The 18895-nt window shown below is 36.1% G+C and overlaps 1 protein-coding gene across 9 annotated transcripts in view; it reads right to left on the bottom strand.

The window, feature by feature from the left end:
• The window catches only part of LOC131157079 (protein phosphatase 2C and cyclic nucleotide-binding/kinase domain-containing protein), a 28765-nt gene extending 11873 nt beyond the window's left edge, over nt 1-16892 (bottom strand). For 5 of the 9 annotated variants that reach the window (XR_009137209.1, XR_009137208.1, XM_058110951.1 and 2 more), the window contains exons 1-5: nt 16631-16883; nt 15076-16485; nt 6294-6425; nt 5973-6203; nt 5720-5845 (exon numbers count right to left, since the gene is read on the bottom strand). Coding sequence is in view for 6 of the 9 variants with exons in the window: in XM_058110951.1 (XP_057966934.1) it covers nt 5720-5845; nt 5973-6203; nt 6294-6425; nt 15076-16107 (1521 nt within the window). In the remaining 3 variants the exon portion in view is untranslated. Of the gene's footprint in view, nt 1-5719; nt 5846-5972; nt 6204-6293; nt 6426-15075 lie in introns of all 9 variants that reach the window. The other 4 variants (XR_009137210.1, XM_058110949.1, XM_058110953.1 and 1 more) reach the window with 2 other exon arrangements.
• Between the last annotated feature and the right edge of the window lie 2003 nt (nt 16893-18895).

Consider the following 18895-nt stretch of genomic DNA (forward strand, 5'->3'; position numbering starts at 1 on the left):
AAGCCATCAACGAGATAAACACCGATTTGACTAGGCTGAATACAACATTGAGTGCATTGGAGATAGATGAATCTCAATTTCAAGCCCAGCCAGATACTCAAGTGCAGTCTGCAATCGTGGAGCTGTCATCCTCTGCTTTAGTAAATGTCAGGGATTGCAATGCCGAAACAAATCTCTGTAGTGGTAAGGTGACTAGTACACCAGATAGGGAGGCTAACCAGAATGGTGAGAGTTCAAATTTCAAGAAATCGGGTAAAAATTTTAATGTTGATGTTTCTGAAGAACTGAAGATAACTGCTCTGACACCTTTACCTCAAAGACCGGTTCTTAAAGAATTGAACTTCCTGAAAAACATACTAAATAAAAATCCTTTCTTGTTAAAACAAGGAAGTCAATTTGCACATGTTTTGTCTGCGACTTTGAAAAGCAATGATTTATTTGAGGCTAACATCTGTGCAGGCAACAAAACTGATTCATTGTGGCGACTCAAATTTGGAGACTCACCAGTTCAATTTACAAACCTTCACCCACCAAATAAAATTCCTCCCGAGCCTCCACCAGACATACTATGATGTTTTTTTTTTTCCTTTATTTTCATTCTGTTTTATCTTGTTTTTCTTTTAGTTTATTTTCAGGTACATTTTCCCTTAGTTTTAGTTTTTCTTTTCCTTTACTTCTCTACCCAGGTACACCTCTACTCCCCTCATTATCATCTTTCCCGTCTCCCTTGTGCTTTCACATTGAGGACAATATTTCATTTCAGTTGGGGGGGGGGGGGGGGGGGGTTTGCACGTGCAATTGTGTACTTCCATTTGACAAGTTCTAGTGACATTTGCTAGTGATGTTTGCATGTGTTGGCAGTTTGGTCCATCCTTTGGAAAGTGTTAGTGTTAAGCTCAGAGCATACTAAATTCCTTATTTGTGAATGTTACATGCCAATTTTTGTTTTTTTATCTTTCGAGGATATGGAACATTTAGGATGTAGTGCAATCAGAGTTTAAATCAAAAGAGAATTTTATCCATTTCACTTAGTTTCAACCAAAGAAAGGATGTTGAAAGTTTTGCTACACACACTACACAAGTCAGAAGACTTAAAGAGACTACCTTAAGATCGTTTTTGGTTGATACTTCAATTGTTTGAGACTCTAATGAACCATATCCTAATGGCTTAGAAAAAAGAAAAGAAAGAAAAAAGAGAATGTTTGAAGTAGATGAAAATAAGAAACAAGTCAAGGATCAATAGCAAAAAGAAAAGAAGAAAAAGATGGAAAAGAACAAAAAAAGAGCCAAAAAGAAGGAAACGATTGTGTATTGGAAAGGGCTACCTATTACCAGGGTCCTAACTAAATAAAAAAAGTGAGTACCTTTTAAAGTGTAGTAATGTGAAAACCACCATTGTACATTCACGCATTGAAAACGGCTACTTGCTACCGGTGTCCTAACTAAACAAAAAAGTGGGTGCCTTTTGAAGTGTAATAGTATGAAAGCCGCCAATAAAATAGTTTTGAATTAGAGTAAGACCATGCGGTTGTCTCAATTTAACTGTTGTTATTGAAATCGTTAATGTCTATTGGTAGTCAATCTTGGAATTCTAGCCCTATTTTCATGCACGTAAGCTTTGTTACATTTCATTACCTTGGTTGACTTACTAATTGGTGTATAAATCTTTAAGTTGATACTTAACTTAGGTTAATCTGTTTCCTATGTTCATAAACTTATTAAGCATATTTCATGGCATGTGATTTTTAAAAGTATTGGAATTATGGTTGCTACTTCCTTGGTATGAATGCATTCACGTTATTTGCTAGAAACTAAAAAAACGTCAGTTGGGGTGTGTGATTATGAGTCAAAGTTGCGTAATTAGACGTTTAAAATCATGAATTAAAGATTATAATTTTAATTAAATGCCTAATTATATTCATTTTATTCAATAATTTACGGATTTTTGTACTTTATTATTGCAAGATAATTTTTGGACATTAAAACCGAAATTAAAAGTGTACATGCGTGTACGTGAGCCGTGTACATGAGCTGGAGTCCAAATCAAGGTCATATGCATGAAGCCAAATATCGAAGACCGGACCGTGAGCCACATGCATGCAACTGATGGGCTGTGTGGGCGAGCGTTAGGCTGGCTATGAAGTGCAAGCCGGGCAATTGAGTAAATTAAATGCATGCAAGCACATAGGCTTGTCATGCACGTCGTCACGTGAGAAGAAGAGGAAGGCCCGTCCATTCATGCAAATTCCTGTAGGGCTTTCACAAGGGCGCTGGAGCACGTAAGGAGCCTTGGAGGCCCATGGGGGTGACGTGACCTCATGGGCTGGCGCATGCATGGAAGGGAAGAAGGGCTTTGAAGCCCATGAGGTAGCCAATAAAAGGAGAAGCTGGGCTATTCTTGTGAGCTGGGAAGAGGGCAAGCCGAGCTGTGATGTGATCCGCCCATGAAGACCCACATGAAGAAGGGCATGCGCTGGGCGTGCATGTTAATTGGGAGGAAGCAGCTGTGTTGGGCTTGATAAGACCCGCCCATGCAGATCACATGCAAAGAAAGAAGCCCAGCAAAAAGGGCATGCACTGCATGGGTTTGGGCACTAGAGGCCGAATGCGGTGGGGGTTTCTTGTGGTAGGGTTTTAATTGGGTTTTATAATAGTTTTTTGGGGAGAATAAGGAGGCAGCCGCTGGAGGGTTCGGGGGCCTGGAGCCGCAGCAGGGGGTGTCTTCTCCTCCACTACGCAGCAGAGCTATTTGGCTGCTACTCGAACAGCACTCCACGGCTATCCACCTCTCTCTCTCTCTCTCATCTCATTACTCTCTCTCTTTGTTTGAATCTTAAACACTTGGATTTATTTTTATTAAATAGAAAGTTTATTTATGTTTTTATTTGTGTTAGTTTAATAAATCTCTCTCTCTCTCCCTTATTTCTTTATTCCTTTACTTTATTGTCCTTTAAATATATTGCTTAATTTTATTTTAATCAAGCTTTTATTTAGATTTAATTGTTGTTTAAGCCAGTATTTAAGTCTAATTTATTTTTGAATTCTTTGTTAAATTAGTTTAACGTTGAAATTTAAGTTAATTTATTTTTTGTTTGAAATTAGTGTTGGATTGAGTTTAATTTTTGTTTACGTTATTGATTGGGTTAAGTTTAGTTCTTAAGTTAGTGTTTAATTGATTTTTTTTTTTTTTTTTATGGTTGAATGCTTAAGTTGATTAATAAAGTTTTTATTTTTGGACTTTTATCCGAAACTTCTAACGTAGGATTGTGTTCGGCATTTAATTTTGTTATCGTTTATCTTATTTTGTGGATGAGTCATTGAGGGAGAAATATTAATTGTGTTAATTTATTTATCGTACCTGTTTCTTGTCATTAATTTTACGCATGTGTTATCCGTAGTTTATATTTTGTTTCATTTTAATTTCTTCATAAAATCTCAAAAACCCCAGGAACTGAATCTGAACTGTGTTCAGTAAAATTTGTTTTCTAATTTTCTTTTTCTTTTTTACACGAGCTTAAAACCGATCTGCATTCCCTAAGGAGACGATTTGACCTTTGGGCTAAATATTATACAATAGAACTCCTATACCTGGGATAACCTTTGTGCTACTCATTTTTAGAGTGAATCAGATCTCACATGCAAGTTCTTCGCACTGATAATGGTGTAGAATTTGTTAATCAGGACCTGAAGAAGTACATACAGGAATAAGGCATATCTCACAAGAAGACTTGCCCTTCTTCCCCTCAGCAAAATGGGGTTGCATAGTGCAAAAATCGCCATCTACTTGAAGTTGTACGAGCCTCTTTGTTTGGAGCTCACATGCCCGCCAATTACTAGGGTGAAGCGCTCGGTGTTGCGGCTTACCTCATTAACCGTGACCCTCCAGCTCGCTGAATTTTTAGACTCCCTTTGAAGTCCTTCATTCGACTGTAAGTGCTCCTACTGCTCCAAATTTATCAACTAGAATTTTCGGGTGTGTGGCATTTGTGCATCTTCCTAAGTCATTGCATGGAGACCTTCAAGAAGAAGTATACATGGAGTTGCCCCCCGGATGTAATATGCAGTCAAAAGGCGGAAAACAAGTCTGCAGATTAAAAAAAACCCTATACGGTCTGACGCAATCTCCAAGAGCATGGTTTGGAAGGTTTACGAAGTCAATAAAAGTTTTTCGATACAAACAGAGTAACTCAGAGATCATACTTTGTTTGTGAAGCATAATAAAGGAATGATTACTTGTCTCATTGTGTATGTTGATGATATGATAGTAACAGGAAATGATTCAGAAGAAAGGAGTGCATTGCAGAACAACCTAGCCCGAGAATTTGAGATGAAGGACCTTGGTCCATTGAAATACTTTCTTGGTATTAAAGTGTCAAGATCAAAGGAAGGTATCTTTCTATCTCAACAAAAATATGCCTTAGATTTACTAAGTGAGACTGGTATAACGGCATGTAGTCCAATTAGCACTCCAATGGAAGAAAATTTGAAGCTAGGCATATATCCGGATCAAGTTCCAACAAACAAGGAGAGATATCAAAGACCAGTTGGGAGACTGATGTATCTTGCACATACTCGGCCTGACTTGGCATGTGCACTAAGTGCCGTGAGCCAATTCATGCATTCTCCAAGCAAAGAACATATGAATGCAGTTACCCACATTTTGCGCTACTTGAAGTCATCTCCAGGGAAAGGGATTATGTTTTAAAAGGGGAATAATCTAGATGTCAAAGGATACACTGATGCAGATTGGGCTGGATCAATCAAAGATAGGCGGTCTACAGCAAGATATTTCATGTTTGTACAAGGAAATCTGGTCACTTGGCGAAGCAAGAAGCAAGCTATAGTTGCTCTATCTAGCACTGAATCTGAGTTCAGAGGAATGGCTAAGGCAGTATGTGAATTATTATTATAGATCCGTAATTTATTAGAAGATCTGAATATTAAGCATGACAGCCCAATGAAATTATATTGTGATCACAAGGCAGCTTGTGATATTGCCCACGACCCAATTCAGCACGATCAAACCAAACATATGGAAGTTGATAGGCATTTCATAAAGGAGAAACTAGAAGCAAAGATCATTGAAACACCTCATGTCTCGTCTCAAGAACAACTTGCTGACCTACTCACCAAGGCCGTATCAAGTTGAGCATTTCATGATGGTCTCAACAAATTGGGAATGAGCGACATCTACGCACCAACTTGAGGGGAAGTGTTGAAGATTCTAGAAGTTGACTTTCCAAGTTGGTATACTTTCGTATATAGATTGATTGTAAATATGTTTCCTAGATTAGAGATATGCTCTAATGGCTGAGAGATTTGTAGTCCTAAACTTTAGCTTTAGCATTCCAATTATGTATAGTGGCTATTTATGGCTACAATATTCTAAAGCAAAGCACAAATGAATAATACCATGTTTTGACTAAGTCTTCTACACGGTAATTGGAGGGGCGAAATCTTCCCTAAGGGCAGCGCTACACATGCTTCAACCGATAAGTTTCCTTAATTTTATTTTTAGCATCCTATTTTCAGATTCATTGTTTCCAACACATAGTGCTACTGCATTGCCAGACAAACTGAAGGATTTTTCAGCAACCATTAAATATAATCCACATCCAGTAGTGGGACACAATTAGACAGTACTCATGTTATGACAACATCTGAAACTCTTCCAGAATAAATAAATAAATAAACAAAAAAACATTTAGAAAGAACTAGCCTGTCGCACAACAACATCCCCTGCCTGAACTTCTACTCTTTGCATACAATCCAACAAAACATGACACTGAGAATCCGTGAGTTTCTTGAAGAGGAAATGGTCATGCAGTGCCCGTCCTATGTGCGCCTGTAACACATATGAATTACCAAGAATTTAGGATATTGAGAATATGGACCTACTATTGCACTTAATATTAGCATTTCTTTCAAAAAAAAATTCTGCTCTTGCAGATGCAGTAAAAGAGGAGCTTTACTTCTTCTTCCCAGGTCTTCCTGTGAGCTGGTGGTGGAGGAACCCAAACTTGCCCATTCTCTAGAGAACTTTCAATGGCACGAAGGCGTGCCCGTGATAAGTCATGCCTTGCACGATGGATCCTAGAGTTCCAGCTTATGGTTGAAGGAGACTCTGATCCTGTAACCTCTACGACTTGAGGAAGTGGAGGCCTCAAAAGAACACCGGAACTTGTTGGTTGGGCAACAGAAGTCTGGAAAAGACAAATAATAGCCAAAAAGAAAATAAGATCATGTAAAATATAATAAATATATAAAACCCATAGTGTTGTGCTCTCCCTTACATCATTTAGGCCATTAATATGCACTACTATTATAGTGATATCATCTGTGCGAGTTTCGTGCTGCAGCCATAATCGATAAGATTCAGCAACAACTGCAGCACAAGCATCACGAGGATCTTCAAATTTTGCAACCTGAAAATTTAAATTAAGACACTGATAAATAAATTCAGAAAGAAGAAAGATGTGATACTTGGCTGGCAAATATTATCTAGAAATGAGGATATGGGGTGCAAAGATGATAGAGGGGCAAACACATAAGAACAACATGTTCTCAGTATACAGACCGAAGTGATTAAGTCATTTTTCTAGACCAGAAAGGAATATTATTAGATCAACTAAAACCATGACTTTTTTGAGAGTTTAGGAAAGGGCATTATAGCATTCAAAACATTAGCAGATTAGCCATACCTGTATGTTGTTTGCTATATTTAGGAATTGATAGTGGTCCTAATACCAAACAGCCTAAATATAGCCCTATTTTCTTGGCTGCTGTTTTGTAAACAGAGAACAAAGATATAAAGTGTCAGGATAGAACTGACATAGACAGGGAATAAAAGGTAATTTTTATTTATTTATTTATGATTTTTTTGGGGGGGAGGGGGGGTTTAAACCAGTTAGGTTTGATTGGATCTGATAGGTTCAGAATTGTATCAATTTCTTAATTTAGCTCGATTTAAGGGGTGTGACCAATTCCAAATGATTCAGTTGTGCATGTGTTTTTGTTTACGTGGTAAAATTTGAAAACATTTGGCGTGGAAATAATACAAATTTTATGATTTGAAATGCAAATTGTAGGTTCTAACAGCTATGCATCAGAATTTGACCAAGAAGCAACAAAAAAGACTGTAAGGAATGACTCCAAGACCTGCACTATAGGAATAGAGAGGGGATATTTGATTGAATACTTTGAATGATCTTGTCTTCAGAATGATTGGTGATAGAACGGATGATGGATCCTGATCTGGGTTTCTTCTGCTTGATAATGGGATTGTTCTGTCCAGTTTTTCTTCATAGTGATGATTGTTTTTGACCTTTTCCCTTCTCTTTTTCTTTTTCTTTTTCCATTTTTCAAAGATATCATATTTGTAGAGCTGGTGGTGATTTGTAACTGTAGTGACTTTATTTCAATCATCAGTGTGTCCCTTTTGTATCTTAGTAAGAGCAAAAAATTTTGGTATTCTGCCATCCTGTTCATCAGATGATCTCTCTCTCTCTGTTTTGTTGAATACATCAATATGTTAGCAATTTGAACTCTGGTTAAAGTTTCAACTACTGTTCTCTAAACAGTTCATCTTTATTTTATTTGTTTTTTTTCAGTTCTTCCTTCCATGTCAGATTTCCCTCATAAAAAACTTGCATGCATGCTTTTTATCAAATTTGTGTCTTATGATTTATTTGAAATGCTTGAAATGGTATTTCCCATTAATCATTATACACTGACAATGTTTAGTACTACAACAACATAGTAATAGAAAAATTCAAGGGGTTAAAAGCTTGCCATCACACTTCTGGCCTCCAGCTTCAATATATATTCAATAATAAATTCTCGCTTGTTTAGTTATATACGTTTTCTAGAAGATATGATATTTCCAATCTTCCCAAAAATAATATCTCAAATCCTAAAAAGTTCTAAATTAAACCAGATTTAAATGTAATTCAGTGCAAGTGTTTCACAAAAACCACCAAGCCTTAAGTCCCTCAAGGAGGGCTGGCTACATGAATCCTCTTCTGCCATTGGGAACAATCTAGGGGTTATAGCAAGTAATCTAAAAATTCAAAAATACCCCCAAACTTTTAAGTAGTTCTCTTATGGATTGTTAGATTTCCAATTTCCAGGATCACCACATGCTTCCTCCCTGTCATAACCATGATTTTAGCATAATCACATTCGTAACCAAAAATTTCAGACTAGTTGAATATCCTTCCAAAATTCCAAATTAGATCAAGTGCCTTGCTCCCTGAATTCACCACCTGGAACAATTTACCCCGTATTGGGTGCAGTCTATGATAAGGGTGAACAACGGACTGCCAGAGGTCCTCGGTTTGATTCCCCATGGAAATGCCCCCAGATTACAAGGTTCTGGCGATGGTGGGCGTAGTCAATTCACCCTAGGTTCAGTAACGAGGTAAGGGTCCAACAAGGGCTTCACCACCTCAGCCACCTAGGTTCCCAGTGATTAATAGAAAAAAAGAACGGAGCAATTTATTAATGTTTGAGATAATACAATACAGTTGATGTACATTTATGGGAAATCAGTAATTAAATGCCCCAAAAGGTTATCTAATTATGAGCATTGCCCTTGCACAGTGCATTAACATTTAATTTTCAGTTACAAACCATCACATAAGCAGAAGTTAATTGTAATGACTAGGATAAAGACTCTTAGGAACGGTTCCTCCATGCGCGATTCAGAACCCACCAATCATAAGATTGTATATTAATGTTTGGAAAGTATCAATGGGACCTACATCATTGGGGCACACATCAAACCATACTTCTCACTTGTATGGGTCCAAGTGCTAACGTAACATCCTATGATTGGTGGGTTCTAAATCCTATGTGGAGGAACCATTCCTTACAAGCCTTTCTCTTTTTGAAGATGGCTTTAACTCCTCTGCTATGCACTAAGGCATGTAAAAAATATATATATAATTTTAATTATATTATTTCTTAAAGTGGTTCACATTATACACTCATGAATATTGGTGGTTTCAATACCCCTTAAAGTTTCATATACATGTATTGATGGTTTCCATGTGCCCCATAATTTAATGAGATACGTATAGACATTCTTAATTTGTGAAAAATTAAAAACTCTTCATATTTTGTTCTTTGATGGATGGAGCAAATAATGAGGAAGCTGAAAAGTTATAAGAATTAGATGAAGGGTCCCTAGTCTTTCCTATATATAAAGGCCTGTGTATTCCATCATACTATCCCATGAAGTCTAAGGAAAAGGCTAGAAAACACTTCACAAAATAGTAGTTTTTTTTTTTGGGTTCGGAGACAAGAAGATATCTAGTCTTCTAGTTTCACGAGTCATGTACAATGGCTGGAGGTAACGATTTCTTCCGCTGCACATGTTTATTTTAACATGCTATTTTGACTATTATTTTTACATTTAATATTAGAGCCATTGCCTCTGTGTCTACAATTTGGTTTTTTAATTTTATGCATCGAGTCTTGTCTCTATATAAGTTTAATGTTCTAAGGTTTAAAATTGATGATTATGCAAGAAATTTTGTTTTTGATGCGTGAAGATGATATAAGTTATTATCATATGAAGTTTTTGGACTTCATTAAGGCATCAAGTCTAATTCTTAGTTTTTTTTTTTTTAATGGAGTTTTTTATTCTCATAAAGAATTAAGAGAATAATAAGTTATGCAATTAGATTATGTCAGAGAAATTTCATTTTATGGATGATTATAAAGTACTGTTGCATTGACATCTTATGATCGAATAGGAATATCTTAAAGAGTGTTGGATAAATTCATATATCATGCCATTTATCACTAACAGTAATTATCACTTTGTGATTATGTCCATAACCTATGAGATACTCTTGTTTATTTAGTATCTATGCAGTATGAATTAAGACCTTTGAATGATTAAATGATTAAATTAGTGATTATTTTTATAAATTTATGTCATATGGCTCGATTTTAAATTTTGGGAGTAGCCATAGCATCCCAATACGATAAATCAATAAAGGTTCTATCACAATATGGTTATTGACATTAAAAATTTGTAATTAAATTATGAAATCAGTGGCCTGGCCCTATAGGGAAGTCATTGATTTTCTAATCTAGTTAGTATGAGAAGGTAAATTTGTCAATGTGGTGAGGATTGCCCTAATGCCTTTAGGATAATGGGTAACTTTGTCATATTAATTAAATTTACTTGTCTCACTAGTAAATTCATGCATTTTTGCAACCTCGGCCCATAGGAAGGTAGAATTTACTATATAAAATTTTAAAATTTTAATTCATACCATTAAAAGTCATTTCTTGGTTTTGCAGCTTTTTCTTTAGTTAATAGTGCACAAAATGCTCCAATGCTTGAAGATAATAATTTTTCTGACTGGAAGGATTCCCTTATGTTTACTCTTGGGTACTTGGATCTTGATTATGCCCTTCAGGAAGCGAAACCACCTAGCCCTAAGGATGGTGACGCACAGGAAGTTTTTGATAAGCATGAATGGTGGGGAGCGAACCAATCATTTAAGTCTAATGCTCATAAAATCCCATATGGGAAAGAGCATTAGGAATGTGATTGGTGAGCATGAACATGTTCAAGACTTCTTAAAGGCAATCGAAGATCAGTTTGTCAGTTCTGACAAAGCTCTTTCTAGTACCCTAATGAAGAAAATCACTAACAAAACTTTTGACAACTCTAAAAGTGTTCGAGATCACATCATGGAAATGAGGAACTTAGCGGCTGGATTAAAATCCTTAAAGATAAAGATTGAGGAACCATTTTTGGTCCACTTCATTCTAAACTCTCTTCCACAAGAGTATGGACATTTCAAGATTTCATATAACACAAATAAAGAAAATTGGTCAATAACGGAACTCATGACCATGTGTGTTCAAGAGGAAGAAAGGTTGAAACATGACAAACTAGAAAGTGTTCACTTGGTGGTGCATGTGAAGTCAAAGCCCAACAAGGGCAAATTTGACCAAGGCAATGAGAAGCAAAATTTGTCAATAAAGAAAAATGACGATAGGGTACTTAAATGTTTCTTTTGTCACAAGAAGGGTCATATGAAGAAGGACTGCCTGAAATACAAGAAATGGTTAGAAAAGAAAGGTAAACTCTTATCTCGAGTATGTCATGAATCATTTTTGGTAGAAGCTCCTAAAAATTCTTGGTGGATTGATTTTGGTTCTACGATCCATATTGTTAATACCATGCAGGGATTTCTTAACCTAAGGAAGCCAACAGAAAATGAGCGATTTGTCTATTCAGGAAATAAAGGACAATCCTTGGTCGAGATTGGCTATAAAGGGTTATGGTTTCCTATTTGAAAATTTTGTAACTATACTTAAAAATAAAGTTCCTATTGGTACTGGTATTTTAGTTGAAAATCTTTTCAAACTTGACTTAGATCCCGATTTTAAGCAAAATTATTTATGTTTAAATGTTTCTTCTGGAATCAAAAGGAACCTTTAGATGAAAGTTCCTCAATATTATGGCATAAGAGATTGGGACATATCTCTTTAGAGAGGATTAAGAGATTAATAAATGAAGGAGTCCTAAAAACTCTTGATTTTACTAATTTTGAGACTTGTGTGAATTGCATAAAGGGCAAGCAGACCAACAAGACATCTAAAGGTTCAAGAAGGAGCTCAGACATTCTTGGACTCGTAAGGCAAAAGTAGAGAAACAAAGGGAAAAGAAAATCAAGGTCGTAAGACCAAATAGGGGAGGAGAATATTATGGTAGATACACAGAAAATGGACAAATGACTAGTCCATTTGCGCAATTCTTTGAGCAAGAAGGTATCGTTGCTCAATACAGTATGCTAGGCACACCTCAACAAAATGGTGTTTCTAAAAGAAGGAATCGCACCCTTATGGACATGGTAAGGAGCATGATTGCTCATTCCAGTTTGCCACTAACCTTGTGGAGTGAAGCGTTAAAAACTGCTGTGTATATATTAAATTGTCTTCCATCCAAAGTTGTTCCCAAGACACCTTTTGAAAATTGGCATGGATGGAAACCTAGTCTGAATCATACACACATATGGGGTTATCTTGTTGAAGTGAGGATTTATAATCCTCATATAAAGAAACTTGATCCTAGGACAACTAGTTTTTCATTGGGTATGTGCTAAACTCTAAAGGTTTTAGGTTTTATTGTCCAACTCATAGTCCACGAGTTGTTGAAGCAAGAAATGCAAGGTTTCTTGAGAATTGTGAACCTAATGAAAGTAATCTTTCATGAACTACTGAGTTTAGAGAGACACGTGAACATGCAGGGTCATCAAAAACAACCATTGTCAGAACAGAATGTTCACGAAGAAGAGGTTCAACCTGTAACAAGTAAATTGTTACAATCAGCTTCTACTGAATCATTTCCTAATGAGGAAGTAGGAGTTAGGAAATCCTCAAGAATAAGGAAACCTGCAATTTCAAATGAATATGTTGTATACTTGACAGAATCTGATTTTGATGTTGGACCTATGAAAGATCCAATTATATTTTCACAAGCCATAAGTACAGATAAATCTACACTGTGGCTAGATGTCATGAAAAAAGAGTTGGAATCCATGCATAAAAACCAAGTTTGGGATCTCGTTGAATTACCAGAAGGGAAGGCAACTATCGACTGTAAATGGGTCTTTAAGACCAAGCGCGATGTTTTTGGTAATGTCGAATGATATAAGGCTAGATTGGTTACTAAGGGTTTTACTCAAAGGGAAGGTATTGATTATCATGAAACCTTCTCTCCAGTCTCGCAGAAGGATTCATTTAGGATAATCATGGATTTGGTAGCTCATTTTGATTTAGAGTTACACCAAATGGATGTGAAAACGGCATTCCTTAATGGGGATCTTGATAAGGAAGTATACATGAGGCAACCTGAGGGTTTTAGTAATGATAGTTATAAAGTTTGCAAGCTAAAGAAGTCAATCTATGGTTTGAAACAGGCTTCCCGCCAATGGTATTTAAAGTTTCAAGAAGTTATCATCTCATGTGGTTTTGATGAGAACATTGTGGATCAATGTATATACCTGAAGGAGAGTGGGAGTAAGTTCATTTTCGTGGTCCTGTATGTATATGAGACTAAGCATTTTCTCTCTCGAAATTTTGAAATGAAGGATTTAGGTGAAGCCTCTTATGTCATTGGCATAAAGATTCATAGAGATAGACGACATAGGATTTTGGGTTTGTCTCAATAGGCCTACATTGAAAAGGTTTTAGAGAGTTTGGTATTAAAAACTGTAAGTCTTCAGTAGCTCCCATAGTCAAAGGGGATAAACTTCGAAAAATCAATCGCCCCAAAATGCATTTGAAATGGAGCAGATGAAAGACACTCCATATGCATCTGCTGTGGGAAGTTCAATGTATGCTCAAGTTTGCACTAGACCTGACATTAGCTTTGCCATTGGATTGTTGGGTCGCTACCAGAGTAACCCAAGATTCCAACATTGGGTAGCTACAAAGAAGGTGATGCGATATTTGCAAGGAACCAAGGATTATATGTTGACTTACAGACACACCGATTTTTTGGAAGTAATCGGGTATTCAAATTCATATTTTTCCGGTTGTGTAGACAGTAAAAAGTCAACTTCTGGATGTATCATTCTTCTTGCTAAATGAGCTATATCCTGGAGGAGTGTGAAACAGAAATTATTGCTACATCTACTATGGAGGCAGAGTTTATAGCCTGCTATAAAGCATCAACACAGGCCTTAAGGTTAAAGAATTTTATCAATGGTCTCAAAATTGTCGATTCTATAGAAAGACCGATAAAGATTCTTTGTGATAATTTTGCTGTAGTATTCTTTTCTAAGAACAATAAAAGTGGAAGCAGAAGCAAACATATCGACATAAAGTATCTAAGTGTGAGAAAGTACATCAAGAAAAATTTGGTTACAGTTGAACACACCTCTACAAACTTAATGATTGTGGATCCAATGACCAAAGGTTTACCGGTTATGCAGTTTAAAGGTCATGTGGATAATATGGGCCTTTGTGGCGTTTAATTTCTCTTATCTTGTATTTGTTGATATTTTGTCAAACAAAAAGTTATTTTGATGAATTATTCAGTTTTTATGCGTATAAAGGAAAATTCATCATATCCATCGGGATATTAAGGTAGGACCCAAATGACTTTGATCATTCATGTAGTTTTCCCTAAAGTACTTACTTAAGAAATATTATACATTGCGATCATGGATGGGAATGCTTGATAAATAAAGCACTATTGCTATGGTTCCTTGGGTAGTATGTCTTAAGTGAGTGGGAGTTTTCATAATAAAGAATATGTGCATGCAATTAAAGTTTTATCATGTCTCACGGGGATAAATAATATGTTTATGTGAACCAAGTGAGAGAATGTAAAAAAATATATACATATATATATATATATATATATAATTTTAATTATATTATTTCTTAAAGTGGTTCACATCCTACACTCATGAATATTGGTTGTTTCAATACCCCATAAAGTTTCTTATACATGTATTGATGGTTTCCATGTGCCCCATAATTTAATGAGATATGTATAGACATTCTTAATTTGTGAAAAATTTAAAACTCTTCATATTTTGTTCTTTGATGGATGGAGCAAATAATGAGGAAGCAGAAAGGTTATAAGAATTAGATGAAGGGTCCTTTCCTATATATAAGGGCCTGTGTATTCCATCATACTATCCCATGAAGTCTAAGGAAAAGGCTAGAAAACACTTCACAAAATAGTAGTTTTCTTTTTGGGTTCGGAGACGAGAAGATATCTAGTCTTCTAGTTTCACGAGTCGTGTACAATGGCTGGAGGTAACGATTTCTTCCGCTGCACATGTTTATTTTAACATGCTATTCTGACTATTATTTTTACAGGGCACACCCATGCTTTGCATGCCGAATAGCTTAAGAAGTAATCTCACCGCATTAATATGAATTAATGATGTGGAACCATTACATGAGATATTTTATTTGTATGTGGCAATATATTAAACATGCAAATCACAAGTACTATGCAGCAATGCACGGTAGAGGATTCAGAACGTTATTACATTAAACATCTAGATTGAAAAAAGTAGAATACCTTACCATATCAACCACAGTTTGGCTGGAAAGGAACTCAAACACACCATCACTGGCAATCACAAAGAAAGGATGATCTGCTGTGAGCTCCAGAACAACAATTTCAGGATCAGCAACAACTCCAATTGTCTCAGCAATTGAATCACCTATACTCCTTGTAAAAGCTGTACCAGGATACATCCCATTTTGCACCCACAATCTAGGAGGGTCACCCTCATCTCCTTCTTCCGTGGCCCAACACTGCACATCTGGGTTCTTCAACCCTTCAATCTGATCCAAGGTGAGCACCCTTGCTCCACAAAACTTAACTCGTTCAAGTTCATCTGCTCGAAATGGAGTTTGATCAATTGATAGATCAATGGCTACAAAGTCTTTCCCTTTCTTCTCTGCTATAACAGCCCTTGAATCACCTGAATTAGCAACATATATAGTCCGTCCCCGAACCAAAATTGTAATTGCAGTTGTCCCACTCATGCTATCATCCAAAATATCCGCCCGCAACTGCAAATTGGTTGTCAAGAACGCAGCATGACACGCTTCAACAGCATTCTCACAAAACTGACTATTCCTAAGAAAATTTTCACACAACTTTTGCTTCACAAACTGGGAGCACTGAGCCCCATACTCTCCATGCCCATCAAACACCCCGAAGAAATGGTCATCAGGGTTTGTCCCAAATGGGGTGTGAATGCAAAAACTGTCCTGATTAGCTTTATCAAGAGCATCAGGGTAATACCCTCTCTGGGATAGATACGAATATTGCAATTCATAGTTTCCTGATGGGACCTTTATAGTTCTTGACCCTTCGGGTGGTAGAAACTGTGAAGAAACTCTAGAAAGCCTAGTAATACCCACTTCAGAATCTCTGGTTATACCCAACTGGATCAGTTGATCTCTGGTTTCCCCTTCTCCATCGTCTGAGGACACAGGGGAGAACACAGGAATCTCAGATGTTCCCACATTTTCGCTCTCTTTATCTCGACCCTCTCTCGGATTACATAAATCACCAATACAAGTCCTCGAATAAACACAACCCATTACTCAAGGCAACAAATTGAAACGCACCCAGATGCCGAAATTTCAAGAAAACTCATCAGGTAAAACACCCGCGATTCGTTTCAATGCCAAACACAAAACAACTACTCAATCAGAGTTCCCTGCTTCAAAAACACAATCCCAGCTCCAATGCCTTGAGAAAATGCTAAACAACGCGAGAAACTAATAAATTTAAGTAAAAAAAAATGAAAAATTACTTATCTTCCAACAATCTCAGCAAATGAAGCTTGAATTCGAGCTGACTCGAATTACGCAGAAACCCAGAAAAACCCACAACTTGAATTCGACAATTTCGAATCTTCCAATCAATATTGGTCCTCTCTCTCTCCCAAAAACACGAACATTTACCCTCTTGATCCACTGTTCTTGAAAAAAAAAAACCCGTTTACATGGGTTGCAGAGAAATAAAATTAAAAAACGGCGGCAGGCTGGCAGCACCAGGAACAATATAATAAATGTAAGACACATAAATGAACAAAAATTTAAAGAGACGGTGAGGGAATACGTGTGGTTTGGGAGACTTCTGAATCCGGAAAAGTCAAATAAAGAAAAAATTTTCAGCTGCAGAGTCAAGGTGGATGTGCTGGGAATGCACACGGCCTCGACCTCAGCTGATCAGCATTAAAGGACGCCGAGAGCGTACTGCGCTCCACTGGCGACTGGAGTGGAGGAGGTGCCCTTGTGCCCACGGCGTACGATAGGGTGGCCGGACACGTTGAGGTTTGGGCCTCTGGAAGCAGAGTCCAAAGCGGAGACGGCTCAAGTGCATGTGTGGATGGTCAGAGCCTCAGCTTTTGCTTTCCCCACTTGCTCTCGCCACGCGCCACTCATCTATTAACTTATTAAATTATTAGCTAACACCTTGCCGCAAAATGAATTTGCCATATTAATTATTTCTCTGTACATATTTATTTGAAAAATAAATAAATAAACATTAATAGCGAAAAGATATAGTGGAATGCATAATTGCGTAATTATTTTTAACTTTTCACTTTTAAACAATTGGAAAATACAATCTTATATTTTATTTTTTGACATTTATATAAAAACTCAAAAAAAAAATCTTGCTTTATACTTTTTTTACCCATATTAAAAAATAAATAAATAAATAACATTTTTATTATCTCTTTAAAAGAGTAGGAATAAGAACATTAGAAAAACATTTTGTATTATTATATAAATATTTTAAATTCTCCTTCCGTATTAAACATGAGATAAGGCTGATGTTAGTTTTACACTTTCACTATTATCATACGAGTTAAGTTTTAGTTTTTTATGTTTTTAATGAGATTTTTTTTTTCGGGGAGCAATGAAATATATTTTTTGAAATTAATTAACTAAAAATATTTATCAGTATTAAGGGAGTCCCACTCATCATCCACTCTTAGAAATGTCAAACTTGTTGTTCTTTTTGAAAGTTATTTGGATAGGTGTTATATACCATATTTGGAAAGTTATTCGTGTTCGATCTATTTCTTGTCAAATTTAGCTGGAGTCTCTGTATTATCAAATATATATATATATAATTATTATTTTTTAAAAAAATAACTGCTAATTTTCATAAAAATGTATAATAATACGTGTTTACTCAAGGTTATAAACAAATTAAGCTATGCACCCAATTTTTTTCGAAGTAATGATCTAGAAAATCAATCAATGTCAAAATAAGATAAATAAAACACTTAGGACGAAAGTAGTTGAGTTCAACAGAAAAAAAAAACATCTACTCTCCTCATTTTTTACAAAGTTCCATATATCTATTTTAAGGTTAGAGAAAAAATTTCAAACCTTTCTTCATATTTTGAAAATCTCATAATTATTTAATTTTTATGGTCCTTCTATCTCTTTATCGACTTATTGTCGAGTCCAAACAAGGGATATAAATATCTTAAAGTCAAATGCCCAAAAATATGTACGAAATTTTAGCAATTTTGAGGGAAGTCTAAATCATTTCACCAACTCTTGAAGAAGTTTACGTCTAAACCCTAAGAAAAAACACTATCTTCTACATTGTTATGAAATTGAACTAAAAAATTATCTACTAAATTAATCTAAAGCTGGATCTAAATAATTTAATTAATTATATAGTTTAGTTTGCAATACTCATTATCACTTGAGGATGAAGCTCAATTCTAAGAATTAGTCGGTCCAAAAATTGATTAAACTTAGCCTAATCATTTAATAAATAGTACTCAAGCAAGTTTTTAATTAAATCCCATTAAACTTAAATAGCTTGATTTGATGCACACTCTAAAATAAATTCAGCTGAATTTGCGTCATAATTAAACAAATTAAGTGATAATGAGTTTAAATTATGTATTCAAGGCTTAACACAAAAACATCAAATTAAGTTTTAACCAAAACATTGCTCGGGAGGAGGAGTCCACGCGCCCTTGAAGGCGCGGGAGCGTGAGGGTAGCGGGGGTACTTGGTGTGGAGATTGCCACGTGGGAGAGGGTCCCACATCTCCAGCCACGGTGAAGCATATCTGTTACCTAAACGGGCTCTCATATATCATTCCTCCTCACCTTTTCAAGTTACATCAAATTAAATAGACCCTCCATTGCATTGAAAGGGCCACCCCCACCCACTCTCATCGCACACCATTCCAATGTGGTCCTACGTGTGCGACTGAGAGAGAAAGAGAGGGATGTGGTTTGGGATGAAACGTGCAAGCAATTTGATCAATTAGTGGGAAAATTTTGATTAATTATTCATCATAATTAAATCAATCAAACTACCTTTTTTGATTATCGGTGAGGTTTTGGCT

Source organism: Malania oleifera, chromosome 6 (assembly GCF_029873635.1).
Source record: "Malania oleifera isolate guangnan ecotype guangnan chromosome 6, ASM2987363v1, whole genome shotgun sequence".
NCBI lineage: Eukaryota > Viridiplantae > Streptophyta > Magnoliopsida > Santalales > Ximeniaceae > Malania > Malania oleifera.